The sequence below is a fragment of the Sus scrofa genome, chromosome 7, assembly GCF_054392235.1.
Source record: "Sus scrofa isolate SSC_HxYL_T2T_F1_AM1 chromosome 7, Sscrofa_HxYL_maternal_Yorkshire_Landrace_v2.0, whole genome shotgun sequence".
Taxonomy (NCBI): Eukaryota; Metazoa; Chordata; class Mammalia; order Artiodactyla; family Suidae; genus Sus; species Sus scrofa.
Window position 1 is genome coordinate 109316810 of NC_139389.1, and position 22253 is coordinate 109339062.

At 39.7% G+C, this 22253-nt stretch overlaps 2 protein-coding genes and 1 long non-coding RNA gene across 53 annotated transcripts in view; 1 reads left to right on the forward strand and 2 right to left on the reverse strand.

Moving 5' to 3' along the window:
- The window catches only part of MLH3 (mutL homolog 3), a 26987-nt gene extending 15440 nt beyond the window's left edge, over window positions 1–11547 (reverse strand). For 6 of the 49 annotated variants that reach the window (XR_014808968.1, XR_014808969.1, XR_014808970.1 and 3 more), the window contains exons 1-3: window positions 11342–11547; window positions 6299–9646; window positions 93–165 (exon numbers count right to left, since the gene is read on the reverse strand). Coding sequence is in view for 33 of the 49 variants with exons in the window: in XM_084966299.1 (XP_084822425.1) it covers window positions 93–165; window positions 1618–1722; window positions 2402–2487; window positions 3170–3268; window positions 6299–9646; window positions 11342–11426 (3796 nt within the window). In the remaining 16 variants the exon portion in view is untranslated. 49 annotated transcript variants of the gene reach the window in all.
- Window positions 10399–22253, forward strand: part of LOC146401848 (uncharacterized) — a 15302-nt gene continuing 3447 nt past the window's right edge. The window contains exon 1 of the long non-coding RNA XR_014811154.1: window positions 10399–10481. This is a non-coding gene — a long non-coding RNA (uncharacterized LOC146401848). The remainder of the gene's footprint in view (window positions 10482–22253) is intronic.
- The window catches only part of ACYP1 (acylphosphatase 1), a 15486-nt gene continuing 7190 nt past the window's right edge, over window positions 13958–22253 (reverse strand). For all 3 annotated transcript variants that reach the window (NM_001190198.2, NM_001190199.2, NM_001444312.1), the window contains exon 3: window positions 13958–14388. In NM_001190198.2, coding sequence (NP_001177127.1) covers window positions 14173–14388 — 216 coding nt within the window. In that variant the 3' untranslated portion in view covers window positions 13958–14172. The remainder of the gene's footprint in view (window positions 14389–22253) is intronic.

Genomic DNA, 22253 nt, shown 5'->3' on the forward strand with positions numbered 1-22253 from the left:
AAAAATCATTGAAATTGTATTTATAAAAAAAATAAATAACCTTAAAAGGAAGCTTGCAGAAGACCAGCTGATTATTGAGGCTCCATTCTTACCTGCTTCACCATCCTCTTCAGTCTTAGTGCTCATTAAACAGGCAATAAACTTGTTATCCACTTGCTGGAGAACCTGTCATACATTCAAATAAGTGGTATAACACTAAATAAAAATTAACAAAGGCTTATCTATATATAGAGAGACAAAGCTATACTTAATTTAAAGTCAGTTGCTCTATAACATTCATATCCAAGACTGAGGACAAGGGCTGATTAACCTGAGGGAGTCATTAGGAAGAATAAAAGAATGGGCAAGAAGAGTGATCAGTGATCAGAAGACAAAAGGAGAGACTACAAGAGAACCAAATGAGGCATCTAGGAGGGTTATGCTAATAAAACTTCTGAGGAGCCTTGAAATGTTCCCAACAGAATGTTTTTTTTTTTTTTTTTTTTTTTTTTGCTTTTTAGGGCCACACCCAAAGCATAAGGAGGAGGCTCCCAGGCTAGGGGTCAAATAGCTACAGCTGCCGACCTACACCACAGCTCACGGCAATGCCAGATCCTTAACCCAGGGATCGAACCCTCAACCTCATGGTTACTAGTCGGATTTGTTTCCACTGCACCACAATGGGAACTTCAGGCTGACTCATTAATGGGTAATATGACCAGAGAAAACTTTTTTCCTCTTTTCCTTTTTTTTTTTTTTAAAGCCACCTGCCTACACTGCAGCCACAGCAACTCCAGATCTGAGCCTCATCTGCGACTTATGCTGCAGTTCACAGCAACACCGTATCCTCAACCTACTGAGGGAGGCCAGGGATCAAACCTACATCCTCATAGATACTAGTTGGGTTTGTTACTGCTGAGCCACAATGAGAACTCCTAGAGAATTATTAGTATGACCAGAGACTGCTAACAAATAGGGCTGGAAAGAAAACTGAGAAGTGTATGCAAAAGCAAGGAAAACCATCTTGGAGGAGTTAGTCCTTCATTAAAGCAGTAAATTAAAAGCGACCAGTGGCTTTAGACCTTGGTGGTTCCTCTCTAGCTAGATCAGTCTAAGCTCCAAATTTGTTTCCATACTGCAATCAGGGAGACAGAGAGAGCCTTAGTGGTGTAGAGAGAGGGCAAACTAGAAGAGCAGATGAGACAAACGGTCCTTTCAATTAATGGAACTCCTCAATCTGGGGTCTCTAAGCTGTGCCATCTAAAGCCTCATACAATACAGGATCATTTTAAAAGGGACACTATTGCACATTTAAGGACAATGTCTCTAACGTATTCAGTTGACTTATAAATTATTGTCAAAATGTAATCTTTGAAACCATGAGCTTGAATCCACAATTCATTCCTCCAGACTTGCTCACACCATTAAGGACGTTTTTTTCTTTGTATTTATAATTAGTCCTTTGCATTTTCTCCTGATGATAAAAGTTACAGCAAGATTTAAAAACAAACAAACCAACAAAAAATAGCATGGGCCTTGACCAGAGTGATCTATGTCATCAAACAATTTCACAAGAGTTAGTCTAGCTTAGGTCTTATATATACATATCTTAATGAGATTTCAAAGTCAATCTTTTACCTGCATTGAATGAATCATTTCTTTGGTAAAACGATAAGGATACAAGATGTTGTGAATTTTAACTGCTAGGCTCTCAGCCTGGCCACTGCTTACGTCAACAGCAACCTAGAAAGACCCAGCACAAACATAATTTACATTGTAATCTTTTATGTCTGCAGAAATGTTTTACCAAAGATCTCAAAGTGCTTTAAAAACATTCATTTTCACAGAACATATTAGAGGTGGGTTGAATTCAGGGAACTTATAAAAATTCAAAAGGCTCTATGAGTTATTACTCAAATAATTATTTTTGTTTATAAGCAAAATTACTGACAGAATAACAACTTCCTGTGCTCCCTGGGCAAGTCTTTGAAGACAATTTAACTGATGAATCAGTAATCAAATGCTCATCTACTCTACACCCTCATTACAACACACAAAGCACATTCTGTGATAACTCACTGAGGAGAGAACAGACACTTGGGTCCAATGATGAACTGTTCCTCCAGAAGATTCACTGCTTCATCTTAAGATAATGCTTTTTATTACCACCACCCTAAATTCTTTGCCAAAGCTGCAAGGCAGGATTTCTGAGAGTGGTAAACACAGTGATTGCACATGTCTAGTCCAAAGCTTCCAAAATGCTATGAGTTCTGATTCCTCCTCTCTACATTTAATATTCATTTCCAGCTAAATTATTTGGAAACATGCTCACTTTCTATTCATAATTACAAATCAATATAGTCATTCATGCCCATACTCAATTTAAATGAAATTCAAAATTTTAAAGAACAAGCGAACCTACCTCTGGATAACGGGCAAATACTGGATTTTCCCATTCTGAGAACAAAGACTGAAGTGATTCGTGACCAAAAGCATCACCCCCAGTATCTAGGGCAAAAGGGGATATGTTGACATCAAGAGCCTGGGAAGAGGGTGAATGGCATCTCATGCACCCTCAAGACCAAAGATCAGACACATTGTTCCAATATGCTACAAATGCACAGTGTTGCCTGTATCTCTAGATTGTTTTGATCTGTTACTTTTTAAACTAGAATCAATGACTGTATCTTCTGGCATTATCTGCTTCTTCTCTAAGCTATTTTCAAGAGATATTTCAGAATACAAGTCCAGAAGAAACTGGACTGGGTTCAAATTAGCAGCCTTACTTCCTTTAGGTAAAAATATACATTATCAATTTTTAGAAACAAAGAAAAGAAAAATAATAAATGTCTGTAGCTTTTTCTGAAGATAAGAATTTTGCTTATATAAATTGACTGCAAAATGGAGTCAACTCCGATCTTTAAAAATAAGAAGTATTTTCTTAATCACAAGACACCACAGACTGTGCCTAATCACCCAGTATTGACCCCGTCTGGAAAAGTAATTTCTGATCTAAATGCATGCACTGAATGACTTAGTTCTGCTGTTCAGCGAGACCGTGGGGACGTCCTGGTTCCAGGAAGGCACAGCTGGCACTGATCAAGCTTAATAATACACCCTGCTTTGTTTTCTTTGCGCTGGGTGGCACAGTTTGTACTAGGTGTCCCAAGAGGCTCCATTAATGCCCTACCTCTGTTATTCTGTCTCATCACTGTCCTCTCTTCCCGAGCTCTAGGGAGGAAAGGAAGAACAAGGTCGCTTCTAAAAGGATGACACCTGTACTGAGATCCTAAATATAAAAAAGAAAAACCTAGACATTTGAACTCAAAAAACAAATGATTACAAAATTAAGTTACACGAAAATCTCTTTCTGTACCAATTAAGACATGAGGCAGACTACTAAACAAACACTAGACTGAGTCAGATATTCTTTAATGAAATTTTTCTAACTTAGGAATTAGTATTAATGCTCAGTCCTTTTATCTATACCAGACAGAATGAGGACCTAAAACAGATCCCCATTTTACATGTCTCTTATCCACAACATATGTGTGTCCCCAGTATTATAACATTTATCTCATCATATTATAATTATGTTTAGATGGCTTTCCTCCCTAATAGACTGTGGACTCCTGAAAGCAAAGCCAATTAATTGGCAATGTGGCAGCCCCAAGGAGAGTGTGAATGATCAACAAATGAGTGAGAGTGAATGAACAGACAAGTGGAGAAAAGTTTTCAGGAGTTCCCATCATGGCGCAGTGGAACCATGAGGTTGTGGGTTTGATCCCTGGCCTCGCTCAGTGGGTTGAAGATCTGGCATTGCCGTAAGCCGTGGTGTGGGTCACAGACACAACTCGGATCCCCACTTGCTATGGCTGTGGCCAGCAGCTGTAGCTCCAATTAGACCCCTAGTCTGGGAACCTCCATATGCCATGGGTGCACCCCTGAAAAGCAAAAAAAAAAAGGGAGAGAAAGAGAGAAGTTTTCAATTTAAATTCCAAAGTCCAATAAGATCTGGCCTAAATTCTACCCTCACTTCTGAAGGATGATCAGATTTGAGTTTTAGACAGTTTTGAACAAGGGCAAAACATGATGAAACTTATTTCCAAAAAATCTGTTGGACAACTGTGCCCAGTCTCTTGAATTAGAACACGATGGAAGATAGTATTAAAAAAACAAAAACAAAAACAAAAAACAAAACTTGGAGTTCCCATTGTGGTTCAGGGGTAATGAACCCAACTAGTATCTATGAGGATGTGGGTTTGATCCCTGGCCCTGCTCAGTGGGTTAAGGATCTAGTGTTGCCGTGAGCTGTGGTGTAGGTCACAGATGTGGCTTGGATCCCGTGTCACTATGGCTGTGGTGTGGGCCGGCAGCTGTAGCTCCGATTTGACCCCTAGCCCAGGACCCGTAGCCTGGGAACTTCCATATGCTGTGGGTGCAGCCTGGGGGAAAAAAAAAAAATGAAAAAAAAAAATCTGTTGGACAAAAATTGGAGAGGGATTAATTCAGAGCGATAAAATTAAAGTGTGAGGTGAAATAAGGTTGTGTGAAGTAATATAAAGGACAGAGTTCAAGACATTTTAAAGAAAAAAACTACCAGGGCTTGGAGACTTGACACTACTCCTTAAAATTACCTTTACAGATCCTCTCTCTCTCTCTCTCTCTCTCTCTCTTTTTTTTAACAGATCCTCTCTTTTGTGCAATAAAAGTAAACTTACTTCTTAACAGTTCTTACGTGGCATTTTATGTGTGGTTCAACAATGTCCTGATTGGCCTGCTACACATGAGCCATTTCCAGAAAGGAAGCCTTCCCTATGAATGGAGGCTGCTCAGGGGCCATCTTTTCTTAGAACTAGTTTCTAGACCCCAATACTCTATTTTTCATTATGAATCTCTGACTTAACATGACCCTCAAAAGTTCACTAGAAGAACTTGCTGATCTAAAAGTTACGTGGGCTGAAGCATTTTAAGCATCTAAATTTATTTAACAAGAGCAGATGCTTATGCTGAGCATGGCAGCCCAGATTTCCACCCCCCTTGTTTTAGCAACAACCATCTCAGTTTAATGTAATCGTTATTTTTTGTCACCATATCAGAAGCAGCTGCATTTCCGGAAGATGAGGTGCCAGGGCCTTAGATTTACCTTTCATAAACATTCAGTATGAGTCAGGAAATAAAAACTACATATGGTGAAAAACACAAGTGTCTTTAAGAGCCACCTGATAGTCTCAGGAGCATTATTGAAAGGAAAGAGTTTTCTCCTATTTAATACTTTGAAAGTTACTGCAGTGATTATTTTCTTTTTTACAAGGAGAAAAAAAAACTGGAAAATTGAAAAATAAAAGTCTTACTTAACTTTAAATACATCAGACTCCTGCTAAAGATATTTATCCCAAGGAAAAAATTATAAGATAATTTGCAATTACCTTCTTACAATTTACATTCTTTTGCAACATTCAGGACTTTTAATACAGATGCACATTTAATGTTTATCCTCCTGATGCAAAACCAAGATTACTGCCAGATGGAAATCAGCTCTACCATCTCCCAACATCTGGCTCTCAACACACTGCCAAAACAATGTCACTTTTAATGCTGACTTAGACCTGGAAACTCAGAGTCCTAGCCTAGGCTCTGATGTGGCCTTTTGGTCCCATCTAAAAGCCACACTATTGTCGTGCTGAATAACAGCCACTTACACAAATCAAGAGTATTAGCATATGTACATATAGTACATATAAAGTATATTTGAAAAGTATGTTTATAAAAATACACACTTAACCTATATTCCAAAGATTTATGATCAAGTCCTATTTTCTTAAAAAAAAAAAAGTTCATAAATATAGTATTGTCCTGGGCCATAGATTTTACTGGGAAATCTAGGATGATGACAGGATCATTCTGGCCATTAACCTGGGAGCTGCATAGAGCAATTTCTAGAAAAATACCACACTGGCATTGCAGGTGCCTTTAAAGACAAATTTCTAGGAGAGTTGTGTGTTTGGGACAGAGGGGAAAGTGGGGAAGGGAAGCACTGTGGATCTTCTCAACTATCAATGGCACCATTTTCATTAAAAACTCTCGCCCTCTTGTATATACACACCCCCAGAGATGCCATACATACACTTACATTTTATGTTGTTCTTTCATGGTATTTCTAGATTTAAATAGTGCTGGACCTGAATAATCTTCATATACCATAAAACCTGTTTTATTAATTAAACTTCAAAATGTTCTATCTTCTGAGATCATCTCTTTGAACAATGACTACTATGCCTACCTTCAAAACCATTCATGCCAGTTACCATTTACTTACCATTCTCAAGTAGAACATCCACAGCCATAGTTGTCAGGTCTTTAGTACAAGCAGCCCGAACGTCCTCAGTAGGAGCAACGAATGTGCTCAGTCCGGTGAGCTTGTTGATGTAAACCATTCTTCCCAAGGCGCCATCGAAATGTTGCTGCCAATCCAAAGAACACGGGTTGGAGTCTTCATTTTCACAATCAGTTTTTGCTAAAGATTCCTCACTCTGAACACAAGTTCCACTTTGGTCAGCTGTGGAATCTTCTACATGACTCATTAACATTCTCTTTGGAGAGTCGAGACTTCCAATCTGTTGTTCTGAAGCTCTAAGAACATCTGCATCCTTACTGATAACTGTAGAATTGTCAGAGGGCAATACCAAAGGCGTTTCTGACATCACAGAGGGCTCTGTGGTACTGTTGTTAGAATGCATCTCACTGTCTTTATTGAAGGGACTACTCTGTGTGATAGAGTTTGACATTGGCTGGATGCCACTTTCTGGTTTTTCATGTTCATTTTTAAATAACTTACCAGAATCTAGGGTTAACGCACTGTACAAGCCACTGTCTTGCCTACTGGAACCTGACTGTGGACATTCGTCACAATGACCCATCATCTCCATTGTTTGAGTCTCTCTTTCAGAACCCTTCAATCTGGATAATTTAGAGGCTAGTGATTCAGGTGACTTCTCAACATCCAAAGGCTTTCTGTTAAAATGAGATAACTCATTTAGAGTTATAGGGCTCTCTCTTAAGCAAGGCATCTGTTGTTCCAAACAGTCTTCTTCCTTGGAGAATGGAAACTTTTCTGAATAAAACATGTGACTTGCTGGTTGACAACTACTCCTTGAATCATTATGTTTCAAGGTAGTGATTTTACAAATACCAGAGTTATCTAAGTGGTTTTCGTCTTTCCATGGAATGTCAGGTTCACCCTGGGGACTGAGATTGGTAGTGATTTCTAAAGTATTATTTTCCTCTACTTCTGTACTCAGAGGATTTTTAACTTTCCCATATTGCCTCTTAAACTTCTCTAAAGATCCTAGTTGTGAACTTAAGCTTAGCTTCTTATGAGCTATAGGTTTGGTGGATCCAATCAATTTATCTGTTCTCTTACTACTATTCGAAACTTGTCTACCCCAAGAGAAAGATGACGTGTCAGGTAATAAGCAACCTGTGTGTGGTTTTTTACTACCTTCCTGGAAAACGGAAAATTTTTTATAAGTTGCTATAGGTTTATTCTCTAGCCCATGACTTATATTTGCTCTACATAATTTTTTGTTGGGCAGCTGAGCAAATTCTTTACTTAAAGTGCTGGTTAAGTCTTTAATGTTTGGAATCTCAACTGAATGACATGTTCTACTTCCAAATGTTTCTTTGGCACTCACAGGACCAGGTTGAACACGGTTCTTAAATAAATGCTCTGTTTTGGTTGATTTAGTTTGCTCATTTTGTACCACGTGAGTTATGAAGCCAGTGGAACATAAGTTAACTTGTCCGTAACTAAAAACATTTATCCGTCCACAATTACTAGGTTCTTTTTTTCTTTCCTCTTCCTTTCTCGGAGTGCCATTTGCTCCCAATAATGTCTCAAAAGGCAGAGGCTGGCATTCCATTTCAGTAGCATCTTTAAATCTCTCTAGTTGATTCTGAATTCTATTACTTTTCAGGATGTTGGCATTTGTGTCATTCGCAGTAGTACTTACTTTCTGTATTTCTGAGTTGTCTCCACTCCGCTCAAAGTGATGTGTTTGAAAAGGGCTTGCAAACATTTCTGAACTGGTTCCACATGGATTTTCTGAAGAGTTAAGTTCCAAGCAAGATTTTTTATCTTTCTCATTCTCTCCTGGTTCTGATGCTTCAACTGTCTCTTGTTCTAAGATCCTTGACTCTGAGCAAGCACTATCTTCATTTTGTAAAGATGACTCTGTCATTTTACTATGGGCTAGTCCACTGGATTCAAAAGTATACAAAAATGAATCATTTGTCTTTTTTCTGATAGCTTCTGAATCCCTAGAATTCTGTGTGTTTATGTTTTCTACAGTAGCTTTTCTTTTCACAGCTTTTGATTGCAAATTAAACATTTCATATGAATCCAAAATATTATTACATGCTTCCTGGAAATTGACCTGGTCATACTTCTCATCAGAGGACACTTGCTTCTGAAGAGTGGTGCTAAATAAACTAAAATCATTATCTTCACTAAATTCCTTTATGTCCTCATTTGATAATTCCACAAATAATTTTTCTTTCTTTAAAAACATTTTTACTCCTTCTTGAATGCAAACCAAAAGAGTATCCCAGTTCTGAAACTCAATCAGTGTTTTTGCCGGTTCCAGGCACACGTCATACTCACAAAACTGGCACTGCATATTAATGACATATATACCATGGAGTTCTGGGTTAGGCCGAGGCCGAGGACCACAATTCATTTGCCTACTGGCAGAGCCGTTCTTTGGCTTGCATATAATACTTTCTTTCCTTAGTAAAAAGTCAATGAGTTTATGCAACTTTGTCCTTAAAATGAGCCTCTTGTTCACAAACAAAAACTGCATATTCTTATTATAATGTGCTTCAGCGCTAATAAAGCCATTAAGCTCAAACTCCTTATATTTAAAATTGATCTCTCTTAACTTTTGGGACTTACCTAGTCCATAAATTTGACAAAATCGGGAACATATGTCTTTAGTTTTAGGGAGCTGAAGAACCATGGAACCAGAAACATCATTTCTCAAAGAGAAAGAAACGGAAGGGTGCATGAGTGAGAGTGCTTCTACCCTCTGCCTAACCTTCTCAAATTCCAGTCTAGGATCCATGCATTTCCTCCTTACAGGTAACTGATAAAATAGGTTATATACTGTAACTGTTGTCCCAGCACTTGGCCTAGTCAAGTCAGCTTCACAAGCTTTTAGGGCTTTTCCATTTTGAAACAGTTTCACAAAAGTTTTCATTGACTTGTTTCTCCTGGATGAAATTTCCACAGCACTGGCCATGTCAGCGATACTGGCCAAGGCCTCCCCTCGGAAACCATAAAACCTTGGGTTCTCCAAGTCCTGTATGGAGTTGCATTTACTAGTGAAATAACGATTTCCCACCTTGTCTACATCTTCACTCCCCATTCCAATTCCATTGTCTATCACTTGAACTTGAAAGGTTTCCATGTTCACCCTGACAGCCACACATTTTGCTTCTGCATCGATACTGTTGAGGGCAAGCTCCTCAACACACTGACCTAAGGAGCATATAGCCAAACCAGAACGCAATCTGGCTTGTACTTCAACTGACAAGCACTTGATCATGGCAGGCAGAAAGCCGGTAAGAATGCCAGGCACTGGATCCCTTTCAGACTGGAAATAATTGCCTATGGGAGAAAACAACAACAACACACACAGAGAGACAAATTAAAGCTTCAGAGTGACATGACATCACCCATTTCTCTCAAGCATTATAGAGAAATATTTGAGGTAAATGAAGTCTCTTATTAAATCACATTGTAAAACAAAACAAATTACGGCTCCAATCTCTCGACAGATCACACAGCTCATGTTCGATACAGCAGGTTTAATAGCAAAACACCGAACACTATAACGGCATCCGTAATTTCACAATTTTTATTGCTCCTCTCTAAATCCCTTATGCCCTAAAGTGAAATCATAATTATGCTTGAGGCTGACCCCTGAAGACAGTGTTCAAATTCTAATCACTTCACCAAAAACAGATGCCTAAACTCCGCTAAGAAACGTTAGTTAGAAATTACTCATGAAAATGTCCAAGCTAGCTTCATAACATTTATACACAATAACTATGACTTTTAGAAAAAACTTACAATGAAGTGTTAAGACACTCTAATAAGTAAGATGTAAGAACAGAAAGAAATTAAATTAAATTGTTATATCAAGAAGAAATGGGTAATAAGATTAATAATAATTACTAATATTATTATTGGTTAAATGTAATTATCTCACCGGAAAGAGACTAATAATGGGAAAGGATAGGGCAGGAAAATTCATTTTCATTATAATCCTTTCTGTACCATTTGACTTTTAAATCTTGTTCATGAATTAATTTGATAAGTTTTCAGAAGGTCCCTACTATTACTTTGTATTAATATTCTTTGGTCTTTACAGATGGCTTCAAACTATCGTGGCAATAATAATGATGGCAGGAGTCTGTCTGAACTTCAAGTTTTCTTGCAGGTAAAAAACAAAAACAATATTATAGTGCAATTAAAGGTCTTCATAGCTGAGGGGAGCATGGGCTGGACATCTCGCAACTTGTAAGGATAGTTTTACAAACCCGGGAAAATCAAAGTTATAATTGCGGACCTAATTTCTTTCTTTCTTTCTTTTTTTTTTTTTTTTTTTTTTTTTTTTGTCTTATCTAGTGGTACCCGCGGCATGTGGAGATTCCCAGGCTACGGGTCTAACCGGAGCTGTAGCCGCTGGCTTATACCACAGACACAGGCACACGGGATCCGAGCCGCGTCTGCCATCTACACCACAGGTCACGGCAACACCAGATCCTTAACCCACTGAGCAAGGCCAGGGATCGAACCCGCAATCTCATAGGTCCTAGTCGGATTCGCTAACCACTGAGCCACGACGGGAACTCCCGGGAGCTGATGATTTCTAAGATAATGAACTTTGCAGCCAGCAAAAAACGAGAGGTGAACGTTTAATAAGCATTCCAATGGGTACCCAGCTAAGGGATTTCCTGATTGCATCCCAGTCCTGAGACAAATGGTACGATTCGATCCGGGTTTTGAACTAAGAACACTGGGGGAGCAGGGCTGCGGCCACAGACCCCGCCGCCAAGCTCAGGCTCCACCCCGTCCCCTCCCCCAGCCAGCAACCCGAAACCCCCGCCTGCCCAGGTTTGGGCTCCCTGCTGAAGGCAGGCCGAGGCCTCCCGGAGCCCTTGCGCAGCGGCTCGGTAAAGCTGGCTCGCAGCGGTCGCAACGGCCCTTCTGGTGTCTAGAAGAGCTCCCAGAATCATCTTTTCGTCGCGTGCTTTCCCCCAAGTCACCTCGAATCGCATTTCACCAACTCCCACATACCAACCGCCTCAGACGCCAGACGCGCGCACGTTGGTGCGCGAGGCTCGTGCGCGCGAGGTTCATGCACGCGCGAGCCCGCGAGCATGCGCTTCTGAGCCTTCCCACCAAGAACACGCTTTCGTCCCTGACACCCCAATGCGCATGCGCACTAGGTATTGCCGGCTTGGGAATTCAGAAGTGCCAAGGTCTTTTCTGACAGCGCAGGTTCTCAGTTTTTATCCTGTTTCAGCACGGTGTTAAAAACTGTTTCTTGCAATTTTTACTTTTGTTTTTTCCTCTTTCCCCTTCTTTCATTTCTCCTTTGCACGTACTACTATTTAATTTAATGTATATTTTATTTGCTTATCTTGTGTCCTCTCTCACTAGAAATGTTAAGTTGTATGACGGTAGGGATTTTGTCTGTTTTTGTTTGCTGCTGTATCCCCATGGCAAGAACAGTGCCAGGCTTGTGTTAGGCACGCAATGAAGTTCAGAGCCTTCCATCTTAGAGATTTATAGCATTTCAGAGCTGGAAAAATCAGAGAAACTATTTCCAGCTCAATTCTTAATTTATACGTGAGGACTTTTTTGGTATTGTCCCCAAATCGCTCTTTTCTAAAGGAATGAGTATGAAAGGACATTGAGTTTTGAGAAAAATAGGTGTTTTGAGAATTGTTAACCAACTTTGTTTTTGCTTTGTCTCGTTTTCTTTTTTTGTCTTTTTAGGGCTGCACCTGTGGCATATGAAGTCCCCAGGCTAGGGGTCTAATCCGAGCAGCACTTGATGGCTTACACCACAGTCACAGCAACTCTAGATCCCAGCCACGTCTATGACCTACACCACAGCCCATCGCAATGTCCGATCCTTAACCCACTGAGCAAGGCCAGGGATTGAACCCATGTCCTCATGGATACTAGCAGGGTTCACTGATGAGCCACTATGGGAACTCCTGCTTTGTCTCATATTCATTGAAAGCTTATATTTTTAAAAATTGGAAATTTATGACAAAATTGTCAAACCCAGTAAGCATTTGATACATACTTTTTTAATGGCTAACCAAACCAAATCAGGAGATATTTATATCTGATGAAGCGAAATGCTTATTGCCTTATTAGTTTAAGGCTGCCATGATGAAATAGCAGACTGAGTGGTTTAAGCAACAGAAATTAATTTTGTCATAGTTCTGGAGGCTAGAAATCTACAATTAAGATATTGAAATGATGTCTTCTGTTGCCTCTCTCCTTGGCTGGTAAATCAATGTCTTCTTCTGCCTTCACATGTTCTTTCTTCTGTGCACACACATCTGTGTCCAAATTTCCTCTTCTTATAAGGACACTCTCTGGCATATTGGATTAGGGCCCACCCTAATGACCTCATTCAACCTTAATTACCTCTATAAAGGCCCTATCTCTAAATGCAGTCACAGTTCTGGAGTTCCCATCGTGGCGCAGTGGTTAACGAATCTGACTAGGAACCATGAGGTTGCGGGTTCGATCCCTGGCCTTGCTCAGTGGGTTAAGGGTCCGGCGTTGCCGTGGGCTGTGGTGAAGGTTGCAGACGCGGCTTGGATCCCGCGTTGCTGTGGCTCAGGCGTAGGCCGGTGGCTACAACTCCGATTTGACCCCTAGCATGGGAACCTCCATATGCCGCGGGAGAGGCCCTGGAAAAGGCAAAAAGACAAAAAAAAAAAGAAAGAAAGAAAGAAAAGAAAAGAAATGAATCCGACTAGGAACCATGAGGTTTCAGGTGCAATCCCTGGCCTCGCTCAGTGGGTGCTCAGTGGGTTAAGGATCTGGCATTGCCATGAGCTGTGGTGTAGGTCGCAGACAAGGCTTGGATCTGGCGTTGCTGTGGCTGTGGTGTAGGCTGGCAGCTACAGCTGAGATTGGACCCCTAGCCTGGGAACCTCCACATGCCAGGGGTGTGGCCTTAAAAAGACAAAAGACAAAACAAACAAACAAAAAACAAAAACAAAAAAAGCCCCCCTGGAGTTCCCGTCGTGGCTCAGTGGTTAACGAATCGGACTAGGAACCATGAGGTTGCGGGTTCAATCCCGGGCCTCGCTCAGTGGGTTAAGGTTCTGGCATTGCCATGAGCTGTGGTGTAGTTCAAAGACGTGGCTCGGATCCTGTGTTGCTGTGGCTGTGGTGTAGGCCGGCGGCTACAGCTCCGATTAGACCCCTAGCCTGGGAACCTCCATATGCAGCGGGAGCAGCCCTAGAAAAGGCAAAAAGACAAGAAAAAAAAAAAAAAAAAAAAAAAAAAGCCCCTAAATGCAGTTGCATTCTAAGATAATGGGAGTTAGGACCCTGGGGGGGGGGTAACCCAACATAATTTAGCCCATAACATCAATTAATGGGAATTGCTTGCTCAAAGGACAAGAATGACAGCAGAAACTAGAAAAATGAAAAACAATTAGTCCAAAATATCATTTGAATAGCTAACAGATTGAACTTATGGTATTTGTTCTTATTAGCTATGCAATTTCCTGAAGACAATTTCATGGAAACTATTTAAAAGAAATGATTAAAAGTAACTGGTAACTTTTTCTTTCCAACTTCTTTAAATTACTTCAAAGTTCTCTTCTCTGAGTAAATGCTTCTTATTTTGCCCAAAATGAAGTTCACCAGAGAAAATAAGTATCCTACACAGAATGTCCTGTGTGTTTATTGATTAGAATTGTGTACAGTTGTAATCCTTCCATCATACACATAATATACAGTAACTATCAAATATCTGACACTAAAATAACTTACTGACAAATTCTAATACTGAAACAGAAGCATTCTATCTCTATTAACAATAAGAAAACAAAACCACTGAGTATCTTGGAAAATTTAAATTCAGATCATTATTTCACAATTTGAAAATCTGAGTAATCCAACTTTGAGATGACTTTCTCGTTGTTGAAGCTTGCTCTGTCGATGTGCGATTTGGGACTTCCCCTTGTCTCAAGCCATTCCTGCATATGACGTACTTTGGAAGTGGGACCTTGCAGTTGTCCCTGCACTGTGCCCTGGTCAGTGTTCTGGACCCAGCCTACTAATCCAAGCTTTTTACCCTCAGCCTAAAGGAAAGAAAAAGACAAGAGAGAAATCCAGTGAGACTGAACAAAACAAAGTGAGACTAAAATCTCTTGCCAGAATCTTGGCCTAGCATCAAGCCACTGAAACTAATTTGATATTGTCCAGAACAGTCAAAACAGAACTACACCAGGGAGAATCTCACTGCTGATCTTAACATGAAGTGTTGGCCACTTGACTCCATTACCTTCTTCCACCCTATAAAACCCAGGCACCAGATTTTTTCACTGTGTAGTCAATTTGGTTAAATACTAAAGACTTAAGACCAAAGCAGATATTTTCAATGATTCCCTAAGGCTGACTGTTGTTAGGATACTGGACTATATCTTGTTCCTTTTCCTTCTCCTAATCAAGAATCTACTGGGCATACTAAATAGAAAGAGCATGAAGTTATCTGATCCTCTCTTGCTCTTTAAGCAGAACCATACCTAAGCAAATCCAGATGATTAAGTGTCTATTATATCTTTAAAGATCATTAGAGAGTATTTCACAATTTCCTGGGCAACTAATTCCATTGTTCTCACTGTAGAGAAACTCTCTAATCTTTATGTTTCATCCCAAGCTCACTTTCTGTCATCCTCCTGGAGAATAAAAAAACAGCTGGTATCAGCTTCCGAATACCAAAGTTTCATGAAACTACATTAATAGTGGTTTTCACTTGACTTTCTCCTCTTCTAAGTAACCACAATGCCTTTAATGTTGAATAAGCTTATGAAAACTATCTAATCATTGTACTTGCTCTCTTCTTAGCCTTTCTAATGTTCTTTCCTTTAAATCATTAACCATGAACTGATTGAAAACTGGGGAAAAGTAGTAATGTTTTAGAGGCAATTTTATTTTTGTAAAAATTTCCAAATAAGAATATTAAAAGTTATTGATTGTTAAATTTTATTTAAATAGAAGGGGTTGGATTACAAAAGAAAATGGGAGTTAACATGATTGCATGTCCAAATGCCAGACGAGTGATCTAGTGAATGTGGGAAATTGCTGGAGTTGGCCAAAGAAAATGTTATGCATAGCAAAACTATGTTTGATGAGGAACTGAAGGATCCATCAAACGGGTTATGTTCAAAGCAAAGATATGTTTGCATATGAACAAAAGGGACTTTGGTCAAATAAATAACAGTTTAAAGGATACAGAGGAAATTAAGGAATAAAAATAAGAGATAGCTACAGCATGCATTGTGTTAAAGATTTTGGCATTAAAAAGGAATGCAGACAGGAGTTCCCGTTATGGCTCAGTGGGTTAAGAATGCAACTAGTATCCTGAGGATGCGGGTTCTCTGCAGCTGCTCTGATTGGACCCCTAGCCTGGGAACTTTCATGTGCCTCAGGTGTGGCACTAAAAAAATAAAAAATAAAGAGGAATGCAGAGAGTGGATTTTGAGTAAGACTCCACATCCATTTGCTTTGTGTAATGATGATACTCTTCTACTCCAAATTAACCTGAGGGATGGGATATCCCTAGTTCTTAGTTACCTTATATGGTAATTAGCTAATAAGAATGATGGTGTTGGAGTTCCCGTCGTGGCTCAGTGGTTAATGAATCCGACTAGGAACCATGAGGTTATGGGTTCGATCCCTGGCCTCGCTCAGTGGGTTAAGGATCCGGCGTTGCCGTGAGCTGTGGTGTAGGTCGCAGATGCAGCTCAGATCCTGCGTTGCTGTGGCTCTGCAGTAGGCCAGCAGCTACAGCTCCAATTAGACCCCTAGCCTGGGAACCTCCATATGCCACAGGTGTGGCCCTAAAAAGACCAAACAAACAAACAAACAAACAAAAAAACTGATGGTGTTGAGTTTTGAGCAGGAGGTTATCTCATTCAAATACATTTTAAATTGCCATATAATTTATTTAAACACTTGAGCATGAACAAAACACTCCCAACTTTGACTGGTGATAAGAATGAGAATTTCTTATGGGTTTTATTTGTGCACTCCATTCTGTTCTTATTTTTTAAATGACAGAATAATGTTGCTGAGTCATGCCCAGTTTTGGATATGTCTGAACAAGTAAGCAGTATTTTCTCCTAAGAAAATTCCAAAAAGCTAATTCTCCCTCATAACCATATTTCTGCTTGGAGAGTCATCTGGAAACATTTTAAGGAATATAATCACCAACTCTAGTCTCAATCTAAAAAGAAAGTCCCCTCAAACTAATTACCTAGACTTCTACCTTAGGAAACTAGAAAAAGAGAAGCAAACTAAACCCAAAACAAGCAGAAAAAAGGAAATAATAAATATTAAAGCAGGAGATAATAAAAAGGAGATGGGGAAAAAAAGTGAAAAAAAGGAAACCAATGGTTGCTTCTTTGAAAAGATCAACAAAATCGTCAACACTAAGCTAGCCTAATTAATGAAAAAAGAAAGCTCAAATTACTAAAATCAGAAATAAAAGAGGAAGTTCCCCTGTGGCACAGTGGGTTAAGGATCTGATGTTGCACAGCTGTGGCACAGAGTGCAGCTGTGGCTTGGGTTCAAGCCCTGGCCCAGGAACTTCCACATGTCACAGGAGCAGCCAAAAAATAAAAAAGGAAAGAAATGAAAGAGGGGACATTACCACCAACCTTACAAGAATAAAAAGGATAATAATAAGAAAAATAAAAAGGAATACTATGAACAATTGTATTCCAACAAATTAGATAATTTAAAGGGGAAGATAACTAGAAACTCAAAAACTATAGAAATCAAATCAAGAAGAAATAGAGGAGTTCCCGTCGTGGCGCAGTGGTTAACGAATCCGACTAGGAACCATGAGGTTGGGGGTTTGGTCCCTGCCCTTGCTCAATGGGTTAACAATCCGGCATTGCCCTGAGTTGTGGTGTAGGTTGCAGACACTGCTTGGATCCTGCGTTGCTGTGGCTCTGGCATAGGCTGGCGGCTACAGCTCCGATTTGACCCCTAGCCTGGGAACCTCCATATGCCACGGGAGCGGCCCAAGAAATAGCAAAAAAAACAAAAACAAAAACAAAAAAAAAAAAAAAAAAGAAGAAGAAATAGAAAATCTGATAGACCTATCAAGAGATTGATTAGTAGACAAAAACTTCCTGCAAAGAAAAGCTGAGAACTAGATGGCTTTGCAGGTGAATTCTACCAAATCTATTTATTTATTTATTTTAAATCTACTTGATAAAAATTTCTACTTTATTTTATTTTTTGCTTTTTAGGGCTTCACCCTTGGCATATGGAAATTCGCAGGCTAGGGGTCGAATCAGAGCTGTAGCTGCCAGCCTACACCACAGCCACAGCAATGAGGGTTTTAAGGCGCATCTGTGATCCACACCACAGCTCGTGCAATGCAGGATCCCTAACCTGCTGAACGAGGCCAGGGATCAAACCCAGGTCCTCATGGATATTAGTGGGATTCATTTTAACAGGGACTCTATCTACAAAATAGTTAAAGTAAAAGCTTTCACCAAGGCTTCACAAACTCTTCTAAAAGACAAAAGCGGAGGAAACATTCCCCAAATCATTCTATTAGGCCAGGATTGTTTTCATGTCAAAAAAAGACAAAAGATACCACAGGAAAAAAAAACTGCAGAGGAATATCCCTCATGAACACAAAGTGAAACAATAAAATATGAGCAAACCAAATCCAGCAACATATAAAAAAGATTCTACATCATGAACAATTGAAATTTATTCTTAGAATGCAATGATCCAACATACAAAACAATACAGCCTTGGACGTATTGCAGGTGCAGTTCCAAACCACTGCAATAAAGTGACTCACACAAACTTTTTGGGTTCCCAGGGCGTAAAAGACCTATATTTAGATTATACCGTAGTCTATTAAGTGTGACATAGCAATGTGTCTTGAAAAACCAATGTATATACCTTAATTAAAAAATAAAAAACAAACAAAAACATGATAGTAACATCAAAGATCACTGAGTGCAGATAACCATAACAAAAATAATGATGATGAAAAAGCTTGAAATAGTGTGAGAATTACCAAAATGTGACACAGGCACAAAGTGAGCAAATGCTGTTGGGCAAATGGCACAGAGACAATTGCTTGATCCAAGGTTGCCACAAACCTTCAGTTTATTAAAAAAAAAAAAAAAAAAAAACTTTACCTGTGAAGTACAATAAAATAAGGTATGCCCATACACCATATAAACATCATACTAATAAATAAAGCAAGATGAAGAGTTCTATCACAACAAAATCAACGTACTTAAGGTCACTGAACTGCACATTTAAAATGGTTAAAAAGGCAAACTTTATTTTTTAAATTTAAGAAATTTAAAAAAATTTTTTTCCTTTTTGGAGTTCCTGTCGTAGCGCAGTGGAAATGAATCCAACTAGGACCCATAAGGATCCGGCATTACCGTGAGCTGTGCTGTGGGTCCCAGACTCAGCTTGGATCTGATGTTGCTGTGGCTGTGGGGTAGGCCGGCAGCTGTAGCTGTGACTGGACCCCTAGCCTGGGAACCTATATATGCTGCAGGTGTGGCCCTAAAAAGCAAAAATAAATAAATAAATAAATACAATTTAAAAAAATTTTTTTCCTTTTTAGGGCCACATATGCAGCATATGGAAGTTCCCAGGCTAGGGGTCGAAATCAGAGCTGCAGCTGCCAGCCTACACTACAGCCACAGCAATGCCAGATCCTTAACCCACTGAGGGAGGCCAAGGATCAAACCTGCATCCTCATGGAAACTAGTCGGGTTTCTTACCACTGAACCACAATGGAAACTCCAAAATGGCAAATTTTAGATTATGTATATTTTACCACAAGTTTATTTAAAAAGTGTGTTATATAGTTTCCAAATATTTGGGGATTTTCCAGTTATCTGGTTTTTTTGTTTGTTTTTGTCTTTTTTTTGCCATTTCTTGGGCCGCTCTAGCGGCATATAGAGGTTCCCAGGCTAGGAACCTGGGAGCTATAGCCACCTGCCTACGCCAGAGCCACAGCAACATGGGGAACCGAGCCGTGTCTGCAACCTACACCACAGCTCACGGCAACTCGAATCCTCAACTCAACCCACTGAGCAAGGTCAGGGATCGAACCCGCAACCTCATGGTTCCTAGTCAGATTCGTTAATCACTGCACCACGATGGCAACTCCTATCTTTCTGTTTTTGATGGCAGTTTAGTCTCATTAAAGGGGAACATGCTTTATAGGACTTAAATCCTTTTTTTTTTTTTGACTACACCCACAGCATACAGAAGTTCCCAGGCCAGGGATCAAACCCACACTACAGCAGTGACCAGAGCCACAGCAGTGACAATGACAGATCCTTAACCCAGTGAGCCACCAGGGAACCCCATGGACTTATATCCTTTTAAATTCATTGATACCTCAAATCAAAACAAAAAAACAAAACACACCCACCAGTACAGCTATAATAAAAAAGGCGGACAATAACAACTGTTGACAAGGATATGGAGAAATTGAAATTCTCATACATTAATTGTAGGAGTGTAAGATGGTGTAGCTACTTTGAAAAGTAGTTTGGCAGTTCCTTAAGAACTTATACGTGGAGTTACCATGTGACCCAGCAATGCACTCCTAGGTGTGTGTGTGTATCAAGGGAATTGAAAACAATGTTTACATAAAAACAGCTACATAAACATTCACAGCATTATTCATAATAGCTAAAAGGTGGAAACAATCTAAATGTCTATGAATTGATGATTGGATATATACAGTGTGGTATATCCATATAATGCAATATTACTCAGCCATAAAAAGGAATGAAGTACTAGTATCAGCTACAATATGGATAAATCTTGAAAACACATCAAGTGAAAGAAACCAAACTCAAAAGGCCACAAAATGCGTAATTCCATTTACTTTAAATGTCCAGAATAGGTAAATTCATAGAGATAGTAATGAGGTTAGTAGTTGCCAGGGGCTGGGAGGATGAAGAATGTGCTAATGAACATGGGGTTTCTTTTTGGGGTGATGAAGTGTTCTGGAATTAGTGTGCATCTTTAGGAATATACTAAAATCCACTGTATTATACACTTAAAGAGGGTAAATTTTATGGAATGTGAATTATAGTCCAATTTTTTTAAAAAGTCCCTCTGAGGGAGTTCTCTGATGGCCTAGTGGGTTAAAGCTCCTGTGTTTTCACCACTATGGCTTGGGTTGCTGCTGTGGCGTAAGTTCAACCCTTGGCCTGGGAATTGCCACATGCTGCAGGTGTGGCAAAAAGAAAAAAAAGAGAGAGAGAGAGAGAGAACCTGAAATAAACATTGCAACTCTCATTTTTTTAAAAAGTCCCTTTGGGTATTCTCATCACTCATTTTAGTAGTGATGGAATTTAATTAATAGGCTAGATGATATTAACATGTAAACAGAGGGTAGCAAAACAAAATAACTGTTAAAGTGAACATATATATTTAAATGATTATAAGTAGTCAAGAATAAACTACAAGGAGGTCCCATGTGGCTCAGTGGATTAAGAATCTGGTGTTGTAAATGCAGTGGATTGATGCTATGTTGTGGGTTCGATCCCTGACCCAGGAACTTACACATGCTGCTGACATGGCAAAAAAAAAAAAAAAAAAAGATAAACCACAAATCTAATAATTACAAAAAAGACTGACATTTCCCCTGCAGTTTTCCAAACAAATATTTGTGTTTTTTTTGTTTTTTTTTTTTTTTTATTTTATTTTATTTATTTATTTATTTATTTTTGTCTTTTTGGTCTCTTGTTGTTGTTGTTGTTGTTGCTATTTCTTGGGCCGCTCCCGCGGCATACGGAGGTTCCCAGGCTAGGGGTTGAATCGGAGCTGTAGCCACCGGCCTACGCCAGAGCCACAGCAACGTGGGATCCGAGCCGCGTCTGCAACCTACACCACAGCTCACGGCAACGCCGGATCGTTAACCCACTGAGCAAGGGCAGGGACCGAACCCGCAACCTCATGGTTCCTAGTCGGATTCGTTAACCACTGCACCATGACGGGAACTCCCAAACAAATATTTGTTTTTCTGAATTCTTTTATTCTCTTTAATTTGAAGGGTGGAAGGTGCAGTAGAGAAAGAGGGGCTATACTGCCAACTGGTCTTTTTCCCTCAACAACTTTAATTAATCTTTGAAGCTGTCACCTCCATTTACTAAATCACAGGAACTTATCCTACATAATTGGTAGCAAAACTAATTGGAATATAGCTCTTGCTATGACTTTCTAATTTTTTTTTTTTTCCCCAACAGGCACTTTTTTCTTTTCTTTCTTTTTTTTTTTGTCTTTTTGACTTTTCTAGGACCACTACCATGGCATAGGGAGGTTCCCAGGCGAGGGGTCGAATCAGAGATGTAGCCACCGGCCTAAGCCAGAGCCACAGCAACACGGGATCCGAGCCTCATCTGCAACCTACACCACAGCTCACGGCAACACCGGTTCCTTAACCCACTGAGCAAGACTAGGGATAGAACTGGCATCCTCATGGTTCCTAGTCGGATTCCTTAACCACTGCACCACAATGGGAACTCCCAATAGGCGCTTTGAATGTGAGTATGAACCAGGAAGAAATGACTTGCAAGTAATTGGAAAGAGAAATAATGGCATTTAACATTCATGTTTCAAAGATTCGGGGTTGAATTTTAAGTACCACAGTCTTAGGAACGTGACACTTGGTAAGTTCTGCAGTGTTAACTCATTAACTTAGGGTTAGAAATTCCTTGGGAAGGCAACAGCCTGACTGATAACCAACCCCGTATAGAAGACAGAAAGCAAACTGAGATGGCATCTGTGTGTGCATACTGAGGGAAGATTAGTGCCGTTAAGGCAGAGGTGGTCAATAGTTTGTTCATGGCCTCAACTAGTCCCTGATACTCTCATAGGAACACCAGGGTCCATGTTCAATGTTACCATTACTTATCCTACAACAGACAAA